Here is a 17,950-nt window from a genome sequence, read left to right as displayed (position 1 = left end):
TGCTGTGCAAAAGCCTGTAAGTTTGGGTCTCATTTGTTTATTTTTGCTTTTATTTCCTTTGCCTTGGGAGGCTGAGCTAAGAAAACATTGCTATGATTTATGTCAGAGAATGTTTTTTCTATGTTCTTTTCTAGGAGCCTGAAGAATTTTAATCACTGTATGTTGAAATACATAATATTTTAAAGAAGTTCTTGAACAAGATGGTAGATAGTCAGATTTGTTTTAATTTTTCAATCTGCAAAAAAAAAAACCAAACCCAAACAAAAAACCAAACTATACTCATATATATACAGTGTCAACATTTTCAGAGCACTTATATTAGGAAACTTTGTGTTTCTCCTCAACCATATGACAATACCGTATATGCCACAGTAAAATTTACAAAACAATCGCGTCAGCAGTCACACAAACATCATGATTTTCATGTCAAAACACAAGAAAAAATAGACATCTTCCCGGCACTTTGTCTGCAGCCCTGCAGAGCAGGTTCCCACGTGTGCTGTTAGAAACTTCAGCTTTTAAAACCTAACAGTGGCTGTTGAGAAGTCATATCCTTTCCAGATCCAAACTTAAATAATGAGAAATCTGCCCTTTTAAAACAACAACCAATGATTTGTTAATGGGTAGTGAAGTTTACCCACAAAAGATGTGTAAAAAATTGCATGAAAGTAAAAATAAATAAAGCTGTTGTAAAGCAGTCTTGTTTACACTATAGTTCAGAACGGAACACTTAAACATAAAACCGTCATTAAAGTTTTATAAAGTAATTATTTATATTCAAATTATAGCTGTTCAACAAATCTAATGAAAACAAACTGATTTGGTAAAGGTTCAAAGCCATTCACGCTCCAGCAGGGTCACTTCACAAGTATGCGCCCCAGTTGCGATGGGTGGGCAGTAGTGATGACATATCGCTGTTCCGACATAAGGCACTAGATCTGAATATGCCATACACTCGCCTTATGTCATATTACCTGTTAGGTACCAGTGACTTCTTTAAAATGAAAAATAATAGAAATTCAGGACAGTGCACTTTAATGACTTACAGCATTTGAACTCTTTCAGACAGTGGTCTGAAAACAGTCTTTTAATGCTAGGTTGAATCTTCAGACACACAAGATCTTTCTTTTTTATGTTTAGTTTCAACATCACTGGAAAAAGTACCCATCACTAAACCCTGATCCACATTCTCAGCCATTTTACTCTGTTCTCTCGCGGTCGGTGTTCGTGAGGCAAAGCGCGACCAGCATCTGTGTTCAAGTTCTCCTGCAGGGCCCCTCCACTCACGGCCGTCATTCGCTTTCCGTCTCCTTCTGTTTGGCACCTGTCAGGACACGGAAAATGGGAAGTTTGAAAGTAACACAAAAACACGCTGCAGCTGTGCAGGTCCCACAGGAGTGCAGTGGTGGCTCCCCACCCCGTGGCTTCTGCCTGTCCCTGCAGTGCCTTAGGAGAAAGTCCCAGAGGCTGCAGGGGCCTGAGATGTGGTCAGTGAGCAGGTGGGCGCCAGGCTGCCCACCCCCACCTACCATCACTGCCACACACTTTTAACCCCTGTTACATGTTGTAATTCTAAACACACACGGTTTAATTTGGAAAAGAGGGTTCTGTTAAAAATTTTTCAAAGAAATATGTACTTAAGTTTTAGTGAAGGTGCAGAGTATTTCTGTTGAACATACTTATAAACATGTAAAGCACTGTAACAAGTTTAAGGAAAACTGCACATAGCACCTACTCTCATCTGGCCCAGATACTTCAACGTGGGTTGAGAGGGCAGCTACCATTTTTTTTTATTACAGTAGTTTCTCTGTCTTCTCATCAGAAACTAGATTTTTAAATCTAACACTTTTAAAGACTGTTAATCTCTTTGAAAGTTAAGGGGCTAAAAAAATTGTAGCTACTGCCATCAGACTGCTTATTCATTGGCTGCATGTGTAGACACTTAGGTTCGTTTGGAGTCTTGAGTTAAGTTTGACAATGAACTACTGCTAAAAACTTTGAAAAAGAGAAAATCTTACTATATTGAATCAGTGTGCATTATCTGGTGAAAAGAAGAACCATTGGTATCTTTTATCCACATAACAGTGAATGGCTTTAAAAAGGGTCTCTTACTGATTATTCTATAAATGTCCACCCAGCAGTGCTCGTCCTGGGTGTGCAGCTTCCTGGTGCATAAACATTGTTCACATATGGTTTTGGTTTCAGCTCAAAGTACCTTTGGAGGGACAGTGGCCTGTATCAGGCTGTTCATTCTATCGCTGAAGGAATGGAGGCTGAATGAAGTTAAGCAGCTGGCTGGCTCCTCTCAGCTCTTAGGGGATAGTGGGATTGGGCTAACAGGGCTGGACCTCTAGTTTGCTGCTAATACCACACCATCGTCCTTGTATGCGAGCATCTGATCTGATGGCTGCAAGCGGGTTCTGCTCTAGATGTTCACTAGTAAATCCAGTTATTAGGAACACTGAGCATTTTCCTAAATAAATAGCATTATACACACTGTATCACAAAGAATTCTAATTCAACTACCCCTTTTTTATTTTAAAGTACAGCCAGTTACAATGTGTCAATTTCTGGTGTACAGCACAATGTCCCAGTCATGCATATATACACATATATTCTTTTTCATTAAAGGTTATTACAAGATATTGAACATAGTTGCCCATGCTATACAGAAAAACCTTTTTAAAAAAACCTATTTTGATATATAGTGACTAACCTTTGCAAATCTCAAACTCCTAAATTCATCTCTTCCCACCCCCTTTCCCTGGTAACCATGATTGTTTACTGTGTCTGCAAGTCTGTTTCTGTTTTGCAGATGAGTTCATAGTCTTTTTCCTCTTTTTTTTTTTTTTTTTTAAGATTCCACATATGAGTGATAAATTTTTTTTCTCTTTCTGGGTTACTTCACTTAGGATGATGATCTCTAGGTCTATCTGTGTTGTTACAAATGGCATTATTTTATTCTTTTTTATGGCAGAGTAGTATTCCATTTTAGAAATATACCACAACTTCTTTATCCAGTCATTTGTCGATGGACATTTAGGTTGCTTCCGTGTCTTGACTACTGTAAACAGTGCTGCTATGAACATTGGGATGCAAGTATCTTTTCTCATTAGAGTTCCCTCCAGATATGTACCCAGAAATGGGATTGCTGGATCATATGGTAAGTCTATTTTTAGTTTTTTTAGGAATCTCCGTACTGTTTTCCATAATGGCGGCACCAAACTACATTCCCACCAATAGTGTAGGAGGGTTCCCTTTTCTCCACACCCTCTTCAGCATTTATTGTTCAGAGTTTTGAATCATGGCCATTCTGACTGGTGTGAGGTGATACCTCATTGTAGTTTTGATTTGTATTTCTCTGATAGTGATATTGAGCATTTTTTCATGTGCCTATTGGCCATCTGTATGTCCTCCTTGGAGAATTGCTTGTTTAGGTCTTCTGCCTATTTTTGGATTGGGTTGTTTGTTTTTTTGTTATTAAATTGTATGAGCTGTTTATATATTCTGAAAATTAAACCTGTGTCAGTTGCATCATTTGCAAATATTTTCTCCCATTCTGTAGGTTGTTGTCTTATTCTGCTTATGGTTTCCTTTACTGTGCAAAAGCTTGTAAGTTTAATTAGATCCCATTTGTTTACTTTTGCTTTTATTTCTAGTGCCTGGGTAGACTGCCCTAGGAGAACACTGCTGAGATTTATGTCAGAGAATGTTCTATGTTTTCTTCTAGGAGGTTTATTGTGTCTTGTCTTATATTCAAGTCTTTAAGCAACTGTCCCTGTCTTTATAACATTATTTCTATGGTAACATACATTTCAAATCCAGCTGTGGAATAGGTTTCCTCCCTGCATTTTCACTAATGCTGACTTGCATTAATGACTTAGAATTTTTGAAATATCAAATCTGGATGGAAATTTAAACTCATCCAGATGAACAGTCTCATTCTTATGGCTGTGACACCAAGGCATAGAGAGGATAAAGAATTCTTTACCCTGAATTTGCAATGCACAAAGAATCTCGGCCACAGGGACAGAAGAGAGCTGACATTTGGCCTGACTCCATTGGATGAGCTGTGTGCCTTGGCCCAGGGCCAGCCGACTGGAAAAGGGGGTGTCCTTCTGAAGGTGCCAAGTTATGTGCCTGTGGGGATAAGCCTGCCTGGAGATGGTTCCTCGTCCTAAGGTGCACAGAGGAGCCATATGGTTGTACAATTGATCCTTGGACAACACAGGGTTAGGGCACTGCATACAGTGTATAGTTGGCCCTCTATGGCCCGATTCCTCTCCGTATCCGAGGTCCCACAGCTGTGGATTCAACCATGGACCGTGTAGTACTGCAGTGTTTACTACTGAAAAAAGTCTGCTTATAAGTGGACCCGTGTTGTTCAAGGGTTAAGTGTCTATAATGTAACCACACTTCCTGCACTGGTCCTGCTTCCGTGCTCCATGCCTGACTGTGAGGCTCGTCCAGGGTCAAATACAGCTGCATGTTCACTGTCAATGCAGTCCAGCAGATGAACAGAGTGCAATCTACTGATTCTCCTGCTCAAAGATATCTGGGTTACTTCCAGTTTTAGGTTATTACAAGTAATGCTATGAACAAGCTCACATTCTTATGTCATTTGATCATTTCATGATTGTAGAGATTATCATGAGCCATGCAAAAAAATGAAATCCTGCCATTTTCAACAACACGGATGGACTTTGAGGATATTATTACTAATAAATAAAAGAAGTTAGACAGAGAAAAGCTAAGTACCATATGATTTTGTTCATAAATGGAATCTAAAAAAACCCCACACCCGAAACCAGTGAACAAACAAAACAACACATAGATACAGAGGTCAGGTTAGTGGTTACCAGAGGCGAAGTGGGCTGAGGATGGGTGAAGTGAGTGAAGGGGTCAACTGTATGTTGACGGATGGTGGCGAGCCCTGTGGTGGTCACTCTGTAGTGCATACACATGCTGAGTTGCAATGCTGTACCCCTGAAACTTACAATAATTAAAAAAAGATCATCATGAGTTTCAGGGTCTAATATCTGAAGTTTGAAAATGATTGCAGCAAATGCCATCTCTAGACTTTCTGATCAGTAGACATGGGCTTCTAACCATTTCCAGGGCTTGCTGTGAGTCCCTGCTTGGCTGGAACCACACCCAGTGCTCAGTGCCGCCTGCTTCTCGCTGGCGGGGGGATTCCTTCAGGGCGGGTATCTTCAGTTACAGACCAGCTATGAAAACCAGTCTTAGCTAATTTGACTGATTTCTGAACTAAAGAAAAATCAATACCCTTGTAAGTGTACATTTTAATGTTTACCTTCTAAGAGTTCAAAGTGCACATGAGTTAGTCTCTCATCTTGGCCTTGATCTCTGAGGCCCAATCTGGGTTGTTTGTACTTAGTGCTGTGGGGGGGGGGGCGAGGGCTGGTGGTTTTAGGACCCCTTCAGCCATTACACTATTAAACACATGACACAAGGAACACCAACTCCTCCTTTCTAAAGCCCCTCCTCCACCTTCACACGCTCATCCTTGACTGTGACTTGAGGGTTTGCTTAGAGTGAATCTGGCAGAAAATGAGTTCAGTCACCAGTGTTGTTTGGCAGTGAATATAGCTTCCATACACTTCTGTTGGAAAGAAGTTTGTTTAGGGCATTTGATTTATACACTCAGAACACTAGTAAGGTTTTTTTTTTTTTTGGATAGATGGTTTCAATAAAAAGATCCCAAAGAATCTCCCTCCTGTTTTCCGGTTAGTAGTTCTAAAAATACAGCAAAATTCTTTTTTTTTTTTTGGAGGGGGATGGGGGAGGAAAGTAATTAGGTATTTATTTATTTATTTCTAGAGGAGGGACCGGGGATCGGACCCATGACTCTCGAGCATGCTAAGCATGCGCTCTACCGCTGACCTATATCCTCCCCCGCAGAAGATCTTAACTTTTTAGCGGGAAAGGTTATGAGCACGGCAGTGAATCCTCGATAATTCAGGCACTTCTGGGCGTCAAGAGGATGCTAAGTCAGAATACTTTGTGTAAACTTTTCTCCCTCAAGCAGAACAGTAAAACTTCAAAACCACAGAGAAAATGAAAATGGTTTACAAAGTAATGCACAGAAAGCTGTGGCTGCAGCAGGGCGGGGGGAAGCTGGGCTTGATGCACCTGCTTTTTCACCCCCCACCCCCATCCATGTATAGGAAAGGTCAGACACTGGCATCTGTACCTGCAGGTGTGAGTATCAGGGCTTGCAGAATATCTGACAGGGAAATAATGCCCACGATGCTATCTGCTTCATTTACTACCACCAGCCGATGGACCTGCAGCAAGAGAAAAGGAGGCCACGTGTGGAAGCTTAAATGAATGGTTTTAAAATGGACATTAGGAAAAAATCTTTCATGTACTATACAATGAATAGATCCCACAAACGAGAGGAAGGAACAGCGCACAGAACCATGCAGTGGTCTTGGCTCTGTTAAAATGCAACGCTGGTTTGCTTAACTACTTTTAAGAAAAATCAGCCAGCTAGGTCCTGCTGAGTTTTCAAATTTCAAAATTATTAATATATGATAGATACAACTCAAAACATGAAGTGTAACAGTAGCTACTTTATGTAACTATAATATTCTCTTAAGTGGTTTTTGATTTTTTAAAGTTATATTTCAGTTTCTAATAATTATCTGTTAACTGTGTCACATGGGAGAGAAGTCCAAATGAGCAGTGAAAGTAACAGGTCACTGCTCGTAGGTTTTTAATTTTTTCTCTATGAAGTTCATATATTAAGAATAACATTCAGAGGATAATGAACTATAATAAAACAAAACAGATTATATTCATGTCTTACCTTCTACTTGAAAATCTTTTATAAATGAGTGGGTAAGTTCTGAGGTATTACTACAACAAAGCGTCCTTAAAACAGGAAGGAAGGGAGAAAGCATCGTGCTCCTCTGACTGAAAGGCTTTAGAATTTAGGCCCAAGGCAACCACATGCCAGTCGGTTACCCTGGAGATCCTCCTCTCCTTACTGAACAGTTAGGCCCCCCAGTGGTACAGAACGAGGGGCACAGAAAGGAGATGGAAGGAGGGGGAAACTGTTTTTATATTTTTGTCTCTGAGACTGTGTTGGTGCCGCTTCTGACATCTTAGTTTGCTTTTAGGTTCATAAAGAAATCAGTGTCATCTTTCTCATGCCAATCAACCTAAACGTCTTTTAAAAGCTTCTCTAGAAAAACACAGGCTCTTCAGTAACCCTGTGCTATCACACAGTTATCTATTAACTATAAGTATACGTTGATGATTTACATCCAGGGCCAGAGACTGCTTTATATTCTATACCAGACACATTTTACTCCTGACATGCAATACTGATAATTAACCACCTATGAAGCATTAAAGGTCAGGGGGAGCTGTTTCACTCTGAAGTAGTTCTGCCAGACAGAAATGACTACCCAAAATATTTTCTTGCCCTTGAAGTTTAGTTCCCTGTCTAAAAGTTAGTGGTCATATAAATAAACCAAATCATCACTGATACCTTTCTCCTAACAAAATATGCTGAAGCTAAAAACTGGCCTTTGTCCCCCATTAAGGAGTCAGCTGATGAAAGAAATTATTTTAATGAGGAAAAAGGTCACGATGGATAACTTGAGAAAACTTTAACGACCCCTTCATTCTCCTCAGCGACCTCGCTCACACTACAGTGGGCTCTGTGCTGCTCCCAGATGAGCCTAACACGAGCCAGTCGCTTCCTTTGCCTGCCAGTCACACACGCTCGCGGGGGCCTTGGGAACGCGAAGCAGTGCTGGTCCCTCCACCTCCCAGGCCGCTGGGCCCAGCCATGCTAACGCTGTGGCGCGAGTCTGTCTAGCCTCTTCCATGCATGTGCACGTGTGTTAACACGAAGAATCATACTACGTATAGTATTGGCTTTTTCTCTTAGCAATATATTGTTTTTCCATATCAACAGTATTCTTAAACATGATTTTTAATTGTTATCAAGGATTCCATCAGATGGATGTCCACTGTCCTTGTAATTAGGGAGGGACGCCTTTCCTATTTCTGCTTGTGATCTTCAAAAGGCATATAATTCTAAGGACAATAAAAAGTTTAGATGTATTCCTAAGTCAGCTAAAACCCACTGGAAAACTAGTGATGGATGTTAAATTTAAGTAGAAAAAGGAAAGACTTCATGTTGAGAATCTAGTGAAACAGGTTAAAATCACGGCTGCTGAAGTGAGTCAGTCCGGGAGAGGACGGAGCAGGGCGGACCTCTTCGACGCACGTGATGGGAGCAGGGCCGGCGGGCTTCTGCCGCGATGGCGCCTGAAAGGGGGCTCTGTGCGCTGTCGAACAAACCACTTGACAGGTAACTTCCAGAAAGCGGGCTAAGGTTGCCTGTGATTAGCCTAAAAATAACCAGGTGCTTTTCTTCTTGGACTGTACTGTTGCATTTATAATAAAAAGTATCAAAGCAGACTCACTATGAATTAATTTCGCCTAATTAGAGGTTGTTCCAGAAGGAATGCAATTGCATCCTTCAGTCCTAAAGTGATAAGGAGTGACAGAAAGGGGTAGGAATGTTGTCCTCTTTAACAAGAAAGGAGAGAAATTATTTGGGGCATGGAATTAAGATGCACTATAAAATGATCTCACTCATCTTTATGCAAAGCATGCAAAAAAACATCCTACAGGCACAAGTACGGGGGCCACAAGTGCTGAGGGGTCAGGAGAGGAACGGACTATTTACTACTTATCTAAATACTGGTGGGAAGAGAGACAATTACTTTAACTTAAATCAATAAAATGTACTCTGATCTTTTTATCATTCACTTTGTTAAAACCAAATAATGACACATTTTTAGCTTTAAATTCATTCATACTCTAATGAAACAAAGTTCTGTTTTCTCAGGTATGTTTTAAAACCATGAAAGTTTCTTACCAGTTTATTTGATTCAACTACGATAGCAAGACTTACAAGTTCACTTCAGTGAACATTAACAGATGACCTACTATGTGCCAAGGAACGTGCTGGGTTCTGGGGCAGGGAAGCCACGTCATTTGACTGAACGGGAAGGTGGCTTCCGGGCCGCTCCCATGGCTCAGTCCCTGGGGTGCTCTTTACTAGCTCGTACTTGTGGCAGCTGGGCTCAGGGGGACAGGAGGACGGAGGGACGGGTGCAGCCAGCTCACCTCAGCTCTCACTATTCTGTCCACGATGGTCTCCAGTATCTCCAGCTTACTGCACTTCACAACACCTTCGAAATATTGTGACCGATGCTGCAGGGCCTGCGTCACTGTGATGTCTAGGTTGTTATATGTCTTTTCAGCAGCGAGGTTCTGTAACAAAGTACCAGAGAATTATGTCCTTCATTTCAATTCACATTAATGACCCAAATTAGTAAGTTCAGAGCAACCTGATTTTTAAAAAGGTTAATGTTTATCTTAATTTAGTACCACCACACGCGCTCATGACGTGCCATGAGTACGACTGTTCCATCGTCTTATCAATAATTTAAAGCTTACAAGGTGCATGTTAGTCATGAAGAACCATGTTACATTCTGACTGTATGTCGTACGGAGGATTCCCCCATCCCTACCCTGCTGGGTTCTGCTCCCTGAGTGAATAAAGTCTTACAAGAAGTAGACTGACATTTGCAAAGGCTGAGAAGAACCCAGGGCTGTGGAACAAGGGCTCTGCGAGGGAGGCTTGGGGACCCGTGGGGATAAAGTCATGCAGGAAGCCCTCCCTGTGCATCCGGTTCTGAGTGACCTCACAGGGTCCCACCAACCAAACTCCAACAAGCCTATTTTTTAGTGTCTTTATATTAAACAGAATAGGATGAAACAAGAGAGTCTGAGACAGCTGCAAAAGAATATTTAACGCTGGGGTCAATGTTATGACAAAAGACGTGCAGGTTTGGGCCTATCAAATTTTCAGTTCCCTTTCTTAGAAATAATGTAAAACTCTAAGGAAGTGCACTTGAACAGGGATAAAAAGCATTGACTGGTAAGACGCAGCACCAGAATCAACCTAATAAATTTAAACCAGGGATTAAAAAATAGGACTTTCTATGATTGTTTATTTGTGGTCCTCTTTAGAGCAGTTGTTCCCAATCAGCAAGCTGTGGGATAGACAGGACCAGGGATCCACGAATTCACGTGTGGACTAAGCACGTGCCTGCTGGCAGAATGAACAGATGTCTCCCATACGGAAATGTCACGATTTAAAATATACACACGCTGTGATAATCGGTAAGTGACACGTACTGAAAAGACAGAAATCACAGAGTGCCACCGATACATTATTCACTGCTAAACCAGTGCATATGAAAAGCACAATGACTGGGGAGTCTATGGAGTTCTCTGATAAGAGCCTCATCCTCAAAAAAGCTAGGAATTACTAAGTTAGGAAAATCATAAAAACAAACTGATGACTACACTTTAAATGCATTTTAGATGACAGGTTTAATAAAATTAAAAATACTTACAATTACATCAAATTTGGAATAAATATCTACAACTTTTCCTAAAAATAAAAATATATGTTAGAAAAATGTCTTAGAAACCAAAAGCAGCATTTAATATCAACCTTAACTAGACAATTACTAGGAATTAAATACTGTTAAATAAAATAAGCTTGTCTACTTTTAAAGGGACGTGAAAATCACATCTTAGTGGAAAATGTGAAAATAAGCCTGTTTAAAATTCTTGTTCTTGTCCTCCTGAGTGCTCCCCGGCCTGAGTTTTCATTTTCCCCACATATCTGATACGCCAGGTCATTTATCGATAATTTCACCCTCTGGAGATAAACCGCTGCTTCTGCTCAACTGGCACGGCCCAGCACACAGACCTGACTCGTCCACCACGGGCAGGGCGGACACGCGTCTTTCCACGAAGACATTCAGGGCTTTGATGATGGGCGTGTCCGGGTGGATGAAGGCGATGTCGTGGTACGTCCCGATTCCCAGGGCGTCCAGGTTCTGCTTCATGAAGGCAGGCTTTGGCATGTCGGACATCTGCACGGGAAGGCAGACACACATGCTCTAGGGCCAAGGGAGACCTTTTCAATGTTCACATGTCCACACTTGAATGAAAGACTATGTGCAACAAATTAAAGTTAGTCTTTTCTAACAATCTACCCGGATATATGAATTAATATGAAAACGTTACGTATAATTGTCTTTTGTTCAAACCAGCTTACACGTCTATGTTTATATTTAACTACTCAGTGAAACACTGCAAAGCACTAACATTGTAACATTCTCTCCTCTCCACCCACTGGAAAAGTGGACAGAAGAGGGGAACTACAGGTCTATTTGGAAATTAGGACCTATCGGCCATGAAGAATCTTTTTTCTGTAATTATTCATGTTAGATTTGTGGGCCTGCTGTCATTATTAAGTAATATTTATTAAGAACCCACACATTTCCAAACCAAAGCATGTGATGGTGGTGGTCGGAACTGCTAAGCTAGTTCTCACACCACCCACCTCTACATCCTGAATTCTCCTTTGGAGGACTCCAATTTTGTCTACTAGGAACAAGAACAAGCCAACCGAGCAGAATTAAAAGAACATTTAAAAGTTAACTTTTCTTTTCACGGGCTGTTTTAAAGGAGGAGGGAGAAGTCAGAAGAGAGAAGTCTAGGATCATGTTTGACTAAAACAAAACAAGGTCTATGGTTTCAAAAATCCACCTTTTATAAAGGGTACAGTCGATTCCATCCTCCTGGTGTACCTTACAATTATCAGGAAAAGATGAACAATTAGAAGAAACAAAATGTTCAAGTCAAAGAGTTCATCAATATTCAAATCATGAGAATCCTAGAAATTTAGAGAAAAAAAAGAAAGACCTATTAGGCCACCTAGCCCATCTCGATGCAGGACAACCCGTTCCTCGCTGCACGCTCCGCTAACTGCCGCGTGTCTCCAAGGGCAACACTACTTTCAGAAAATGATCTCAACTCAGCAAAAAGCAAGTTCTGGAATTTATTTCAAATCATTTTTATCTGAAAACCCCTAGCTGAATATTCTAATAGAATGAGCCTAATTACCATATTGGCCCAAATACAAGGCAGTACTGGCAGAGACAACCACTCCTGCTTTCTGTACAAAAGAGGACTCGCCAAAGGCCTGGCTCTGGCTGTCACTCCTCTGTGGCACGGTGTGGAGACAGACCGCACCCCACTGCTTAAATTCTGGGGCTTCACGGAACAGTTGACCTTCTGGGCCAGACGCCTCCCGACAGGGCTGCTGGAGGGAGGGCTGCTCGGGTCAGAGGCCACTCCACCACCACCAGCAGTAACGTGGCAGAGTTACTCAGCCTCGCTTAATTTTATCATTTACAAATCAGATTAATAAAAATACCTACCTGAGAGGGTGGTGGTGAGGATGAGATTGATCCTGTGAAGTGCTTGACATAATCATAAATGGTGTTTAGCTTAATGGTGTTTAGCTCTCATGACTCATTATTTAAAACGACTCTGAGGGGTACACGGGCTCTGAGCCTGGCGCCTACGGGCCTGCGTACGGCCCACGGCAGACAAGGGCCCGTGCACGACAGACGGAAGGCCGACCAGCAACATCTACGCGTCCCTAGTTCTTCTTCCCTAGCCCGTCTCTTTACCGACCTTCATGCTTTTCTGTAAATTACTCCTCTCCTTCCTACATTCTTTCTTAGCATTTATTCAAACATGAAGAGTGTTACATTTACACATAAACTATTAAAACATAGGACTGGTTTGATGGACAGGGCATTTTTCTGAATCACTAAACCTCTGTGTTGCTGTCTGGCAAGAGTGAGGCAGGTGCCAGGAGGAGCCTGGGCTCCTTCACGTCGCACTAGAACGCGACTTTATCTCATCGGAGGCTGTGGACAAGACAGGAAAGCTCACGATGTAGATTTTTAATGTCTACGAAATTCTTTTTAAAAAACGACTGTTCATATGATCCCTTCTGGACCATGAATGAGGCCTCCTATGGGTTCTAGTTGACCAATTGTAACCTCAAAGTCAGTGCATGTATTTAAAAGGAAAAAAACTAAAGCCCTCTTGTAAGCACACTGGTCCTTCTGAGCCTCTTTTTAATACTGCCTACCAAAGAGGTTCTAAGTTTTGGATGATTATGGAGCCATCTCATTTCAAATGCAGCTGAGAAAACCTACAGACAATACAGCCCTAATTTGGACCAACATGGTATGTTCGCTTGTCAAAATTTTATTTGCTGTGGGTTTTTCTATCACTGATGTAGTTAACAATAAAATAATCCTGGGGACAGGAGTTTTTGAATTTATGTTTCCAAAACCATGATACCTATAAAGCATCATAAGGCAATTTGGCTCAAGTTATCTTGTATGGCATTTCCTTAATTAGACTGACTTACAAATTGCTTTATTTCCCCTCATTTTAGGTGATAAAATATTCTAATTTAAATAGAAAATTCCAAGTTTAAGAAAATTTATTTTGATACTTGCACTGAAAGGCGATTACTTGTTAACTGGAATCAACTTTGAGAATGTACAATTCAAATAGCAGTAAGCTGAGAAACTGAAGTGTAGAAATGGAGATCTCAAAACTGACAATTTTTCTATGAGGGTAACAGGAGCCAATTTACTTGAAGTATGTTAGTTAAAGTAGATGCAACTATGTCTTTAGAAACACTAAAAACTACTTACAAAAAGCTGGAGGAACTTGAGGATTCTTTTGTGGGTAAGTATATAAAGTGCATTCCCACTGATAGGGTCAATAACTGGCAATCTGTGGATTTTATTTTTGATCAACGAGTGTACAGCATCGAAGAGGCTGCGGGAAAAGCCATTAAAGTTGTTAGGAGGCTTTAAAGAAGAATTAGAAAACTTTGGACCACCCCTGCCTTAAAAGTATTTTCAGGGTCTTTAAATTACAGTATTAAAAGGTTGACCTAAAAGGACAAGTTTTAAACTGGAGATCTCAGCAGAAGTTTTGGTTTTCCAATCTGTGTTGACAATAAACCTCAAATCCAAGTGTGAGCTACAAATCTCTAGGAGAGCAGTTTTTTAATAGCACGTTTAATGCTTTTATTTGAGAAATGACAGAGGCTGACCTCAGGGAAGCTGAAGGATGACCCTGGCACCCGAGGGGACCTGTGGCCTAGACTGGCTGCTTCCTCCCTTGGCCAGCCTACTTTGGCTGCTCTGGCCTCGCCTGTGACTGCTGACAAGGAGGCATGCCAGGTGTGGCTGTTCGTTAGGACTTGGAAATACAGTAATAAAAGGCAGTATTCCACCTTTTCTCATGCACTAGTGCACTAGTGTTTTAAGAATGCTTTTATACCAGTGTGGGAGTGTATCCGAGCCGTCCAGAGGCTTGGATGAAGACCTGCAGGTTGGAAGACTACCGAGAGGGTGGCCCATTCCTCTGACCACCTCTGGACCAATGTCTAATAAGACTGATTTTTCAATTTCAGTGCATGTCAGAATCCCTGGGGGAATTGTTTTAATGTACATTCCTGGGCACTAAAACCTTCCAAAGACTGATTTAATATGTTGGAAGAACCCAGGAATCTGCCATTTTACCAACCTCCCTAGTTGGTTTCTGCTGCAGGTGATCTGGATTTTAAAAATACTTAGTATGGCCATCTTCCTAGTCCATTATCAGTCCTTTGGACCAGCAATGGCTGTGATTTCTATTGTCTCTAAGTTTCCTAAATTTAATATTTGGAATTAAGGAGGCTGGCCCCTATCTAGAAAAAAATCTATCAACCATAGTAATGAAACAGATGAATCTGAATGAATGAATGCTTTCAAAGGAGAAAAACTTCACAAGTTTACCTTGCATCTGGAGAAATATTCACTAAAGGCTTAAATGTTTCTTGTAAATAAAGCTCTGTATTTATGGAAAGAAAATATGTAATTAGTAACATATTTGCTGTTTACAATTATTACATAAAGTACCCTTCAATTTACAGGTAATAATTAGCATTATTTAACCCAAATGGGATTGAAAAACCAAATCAAATTAATTTACTGAAAACTATTGTGTTAATTATAGTTACAGCTATTTTAAACAACTTCCAAACTGTTTTCAGGTTGTTGCCTTTGTGGAAAGGTTAAGTATTTAAAAACAGTATTATAATAGATGTTGTAAAAATCAAAAGAAAAGTCAAGAAATCTGATAAAAAAGCAATACCAGCAGAGGTCACTAGAATGCTACCAGGTCACTATCACCCTCAAGAAACGAAGCATTTATGAAATCCTTTAAAACGAATTTTCTTAAGTTAAAACAAAATAGTTATAACAACTTTGTTCTTTAAACGTTATTAAGTTTTACTTGACCATACCGGAGCTGAATATACTACAGCTGGGGACCTTTCTAGTATGCAGAAATTATCTTTGTAAAGATAAACTGTAATTAATTTGCTCCACCAAGGTTTCTATACAGAAGGCATTCAAGAGTATCTCAACATTATTATTACTTCTACTACCAAATACCATGTAAAGTCAAAATGTAAATACACCTTGGTCTATCATTATTTATACAGTAGAATTTGATAAGAAGTTATCTGTCTTGGTGTTAAAATATACATTCACTTCATAATAGGCAGTGGATCCCAAGTTGACATACTACGGTTTGACTTGATAAAGCATCATAAATCAAGGCTATCACTCAAGGAAACTTCTAAATATATGAGATTGAAAGACACCCAGCCCTTTAGAGAATTCTAACAGATGTTCAGATTTTGCAGCCAGTCACAAAGGTTACTTATCATACCAAGCAGGTAATGGGAAGTACAAAGCTAATTTTCAGTTATAAATTAAAAAAATTTCCTTCATACTTTAATTAAAACAAACAAACAAACAAAAAAAACCACTGTCGAGCTATTTAAAAAAAAAATCCTTCAGTTCTCCCTCCATTCCTATCCAGGTTTCTCCTGGAATACCCTGTGAAGGCTCACTCCCTCCTCAGCGACACCACCCCAGGCCTCTCTCTGATACTCCTACTGACAGGTCCCCTGCCCCCTTTCCACCAGCCCAGCAGGACGACTGTCATTAAGACAGAACAATTTTATAATCGTGAAATTACAATTTTAAAATGGCTACATTTTAGGAAAGGGTATTTGATTGTAAAGGGTGAATTTCAATGTTACAAACAAAATTAAGCAATCTTGGAGTGATTTTCACATGCTTGAATCCAAATCATCTAGTTTAAAGTTCACTTTTTCTCTGTTTTTCCATAATTTGTAAAGAAATAATGATTAAATTTAAATAGGAAGAGATGCTTGATTTTGTTAATTTCAGGCACTCCTTTAGTACATTTTCTCTGCAAAGACTAACATTTGGGAGGTGATACTTAGTAGTGAGTGGTGGCTCTGCTGGGGGCAGAGACTCAGGCACTGGGTACTTACCCGTATCCCAGCCTTAGTATAAACACTTGCTACAGGTTCTCTACATTTGTCTATTAAACAGAGTGGGTAATATTTATAGTAGTATACCATACTATCAAAATTAAGATAAAAGTTAATGTTTTAATTAATGTAAATGTAATAATGTAATGTAATTATTAAGCAGAGAGAAGAGGACCTGTGAAATTAAAACATTTTACCCATAAGTACAACATTTTTTTTTCTGATACTAAAAGATTTTTAACACCCAATCGAGCTTACCCCTCCATGTTTCAATCTTATGTTCCTCTAATTCATAAATCTGTACCTGGAAATAAGAAAAATTCCTGTTTAAAAATGTTTACATATACAACACAAGAAAAAAAAATTACTGCATAACTACTGCTGAGTCCCATAATTTAGCAGATGGAAATAAGGTAATTCCAAAATACTGGAAATATAAATGAGAAACATAAAATGCTCTACATTTATTTGAAGATGTTTTATAAATTTAAAACATAATAAATAAACATTATTTTCATTAACTTAAAGCTTCTGATACACTTGAACTTTAAAACACACACCGACATATATATGTACGAACACACACACACACACACACACTCCCACAGATGTTTGGCATCTTTAATTTAAAGAGGGCAGTTGGTTAAATGATGTCCTACAGTTAAGCTGCTGGATCAGGCTGTGCCTGGACCACAGGGGTGGTCTTCACAAAGGCAGACGGGGTGCAAGGCCTGGAGGCTGGACAGCGGCTGCAGCCGGAGTCACCCGCAGTCGCTGGCACGTGTCTCACCGCGGCTGAGCTGCTGCTCTCGGCTAAAGCACTCAGTGTCTCTGAATCTGTTTCCCTTCCTAAACAAGGGGATAAAAGGCCCCACATCCAGCTTCCGTGAGGACTGCGGGAGGGAGCCTGGCACAGAGCGCCGCCACGCCTGGCTCAGCTTAAGACAGTCACTCCGCCATCTGCAGCATTACTACTCGGGACTTCCGGGGGTGCCTGCGACAGGAAAACCTGGCCTCTTCTTGGAGCTTAAAATCCAGCTGGCGACATTGAGACAGTCCAATATAAAAATGCCAACAGCAAGTGAAGAAAGCATATGGATCAGCTCATACCCTACCAGGTTCAGGACAGGGACGCAGGAGAAGCGGGGGTGAGCAGAGGTCAGCAAGGAAAACGTCGAGGAGGCAGATTTCAGCCAAGCTCCGCGTGTGGAGTGGACTTTACATAAAGAAGAAAAATTCAAGGAGGGGCCTGGAGAGCAAAAAAAGACTTCCTCACAATCCTGAATCACAGACAGAAGACCGCACTGAAGGACAGGAGTGAGGGTCTGGGGACGACCCGACAGCGGCTCCATGTCGGAGCGGAGGCCGGGCTGGCACCGATGGGCATGAGCTCCGGGACCAGGTGCAAAACTGAGTGTCAGGTGAGTTAGGTCCTGAATGGTGACTGTGGGAATGTGGGGGGAGCTGGAAGGAAGAGCCAGAAGGTTCAGAGAATAATTAAGTAGGGGAGAGAGAGATGAATGAATAGTAAGAACCCCAATTCTGATGCTAGGTGACTGACTGATATTATCCAGGACAGAGAAGACG

General features: G+C 40.7%; 1 protein-coding gene across 8 annotated transcripts in view; it reads right to left on the bottom strand.

Moving 5' to 3' along the window:
• Nucleotides 1-204: 204 nt before the first annotated feature.
• PRKAG2 (protein kinase AMP-activated non-catalytic subunit gamma 2) overlaps nt 205-17,950 on the bottom strand; it is a 241,261-nt gene continuing 223,515 nt past the window's right edge. For 4 of the 8 annotated variants that reach the window (XM_064487191.1, XM_064487192.1, XM_064487193.1 and 1 more), the window contains 7 exons: nt 16,622-16,667; nt 14,790-14,844; nt 13,656-13,782; nt 10,835-11,000; nt 10,473-10,510; nt 9,175-9,321; nt 205-1,324 (listed from right to left, as the gene is read on the bottom strand). In XM_064487191.1, the coding sequence (XP_064343261.1) occupies nt 1,094-1,324; nt 9,175-9,321; nt 10,473-10,510; nt 10,835-11,000; nt 13,656-13,782; nt 14,790-14,844; nt 16,622-16,667 (810 nt within the window). In that variant the 3' untranslated portion in view covers nt 205-1,093. Of the gene's footprint in view, nt 1,325-6,214; nt 6,309-9,174; nt 9,322-10,472; nt 10,511-10,834; nt 11,001-11,679; nt 11,807-13,655; nt 13,783-14,789; nt 14,845-16,621; nt 16,668-17,950 lie in introns of those variants that run through there. The other 4 variants (XM_064487194.1, XM_064487196.1, XM_031455727.2 and 1 more) reach the window with 3 other exon arrangements.

Source organism: Camelus dromedarius, chromosome 7 (assembly GCF_036321535.1).
Source record: "Camelus dromedarius isolate mCamDro1 chromosome 7, mCamDro1.pat, whole genome shotgun sequence".
Taxonomy (NCBI): Eukaryota; Metazoa; Chordata; class Mammalia; order Artiodactyla; family Camelidae; genus Camelus; species Camelus dromedarius.
The sequence above is the reverse complement of the archived record's forward strand: the minus strand, read 5'-3'. Positions and strand labels throughout refer to the sequence as shown.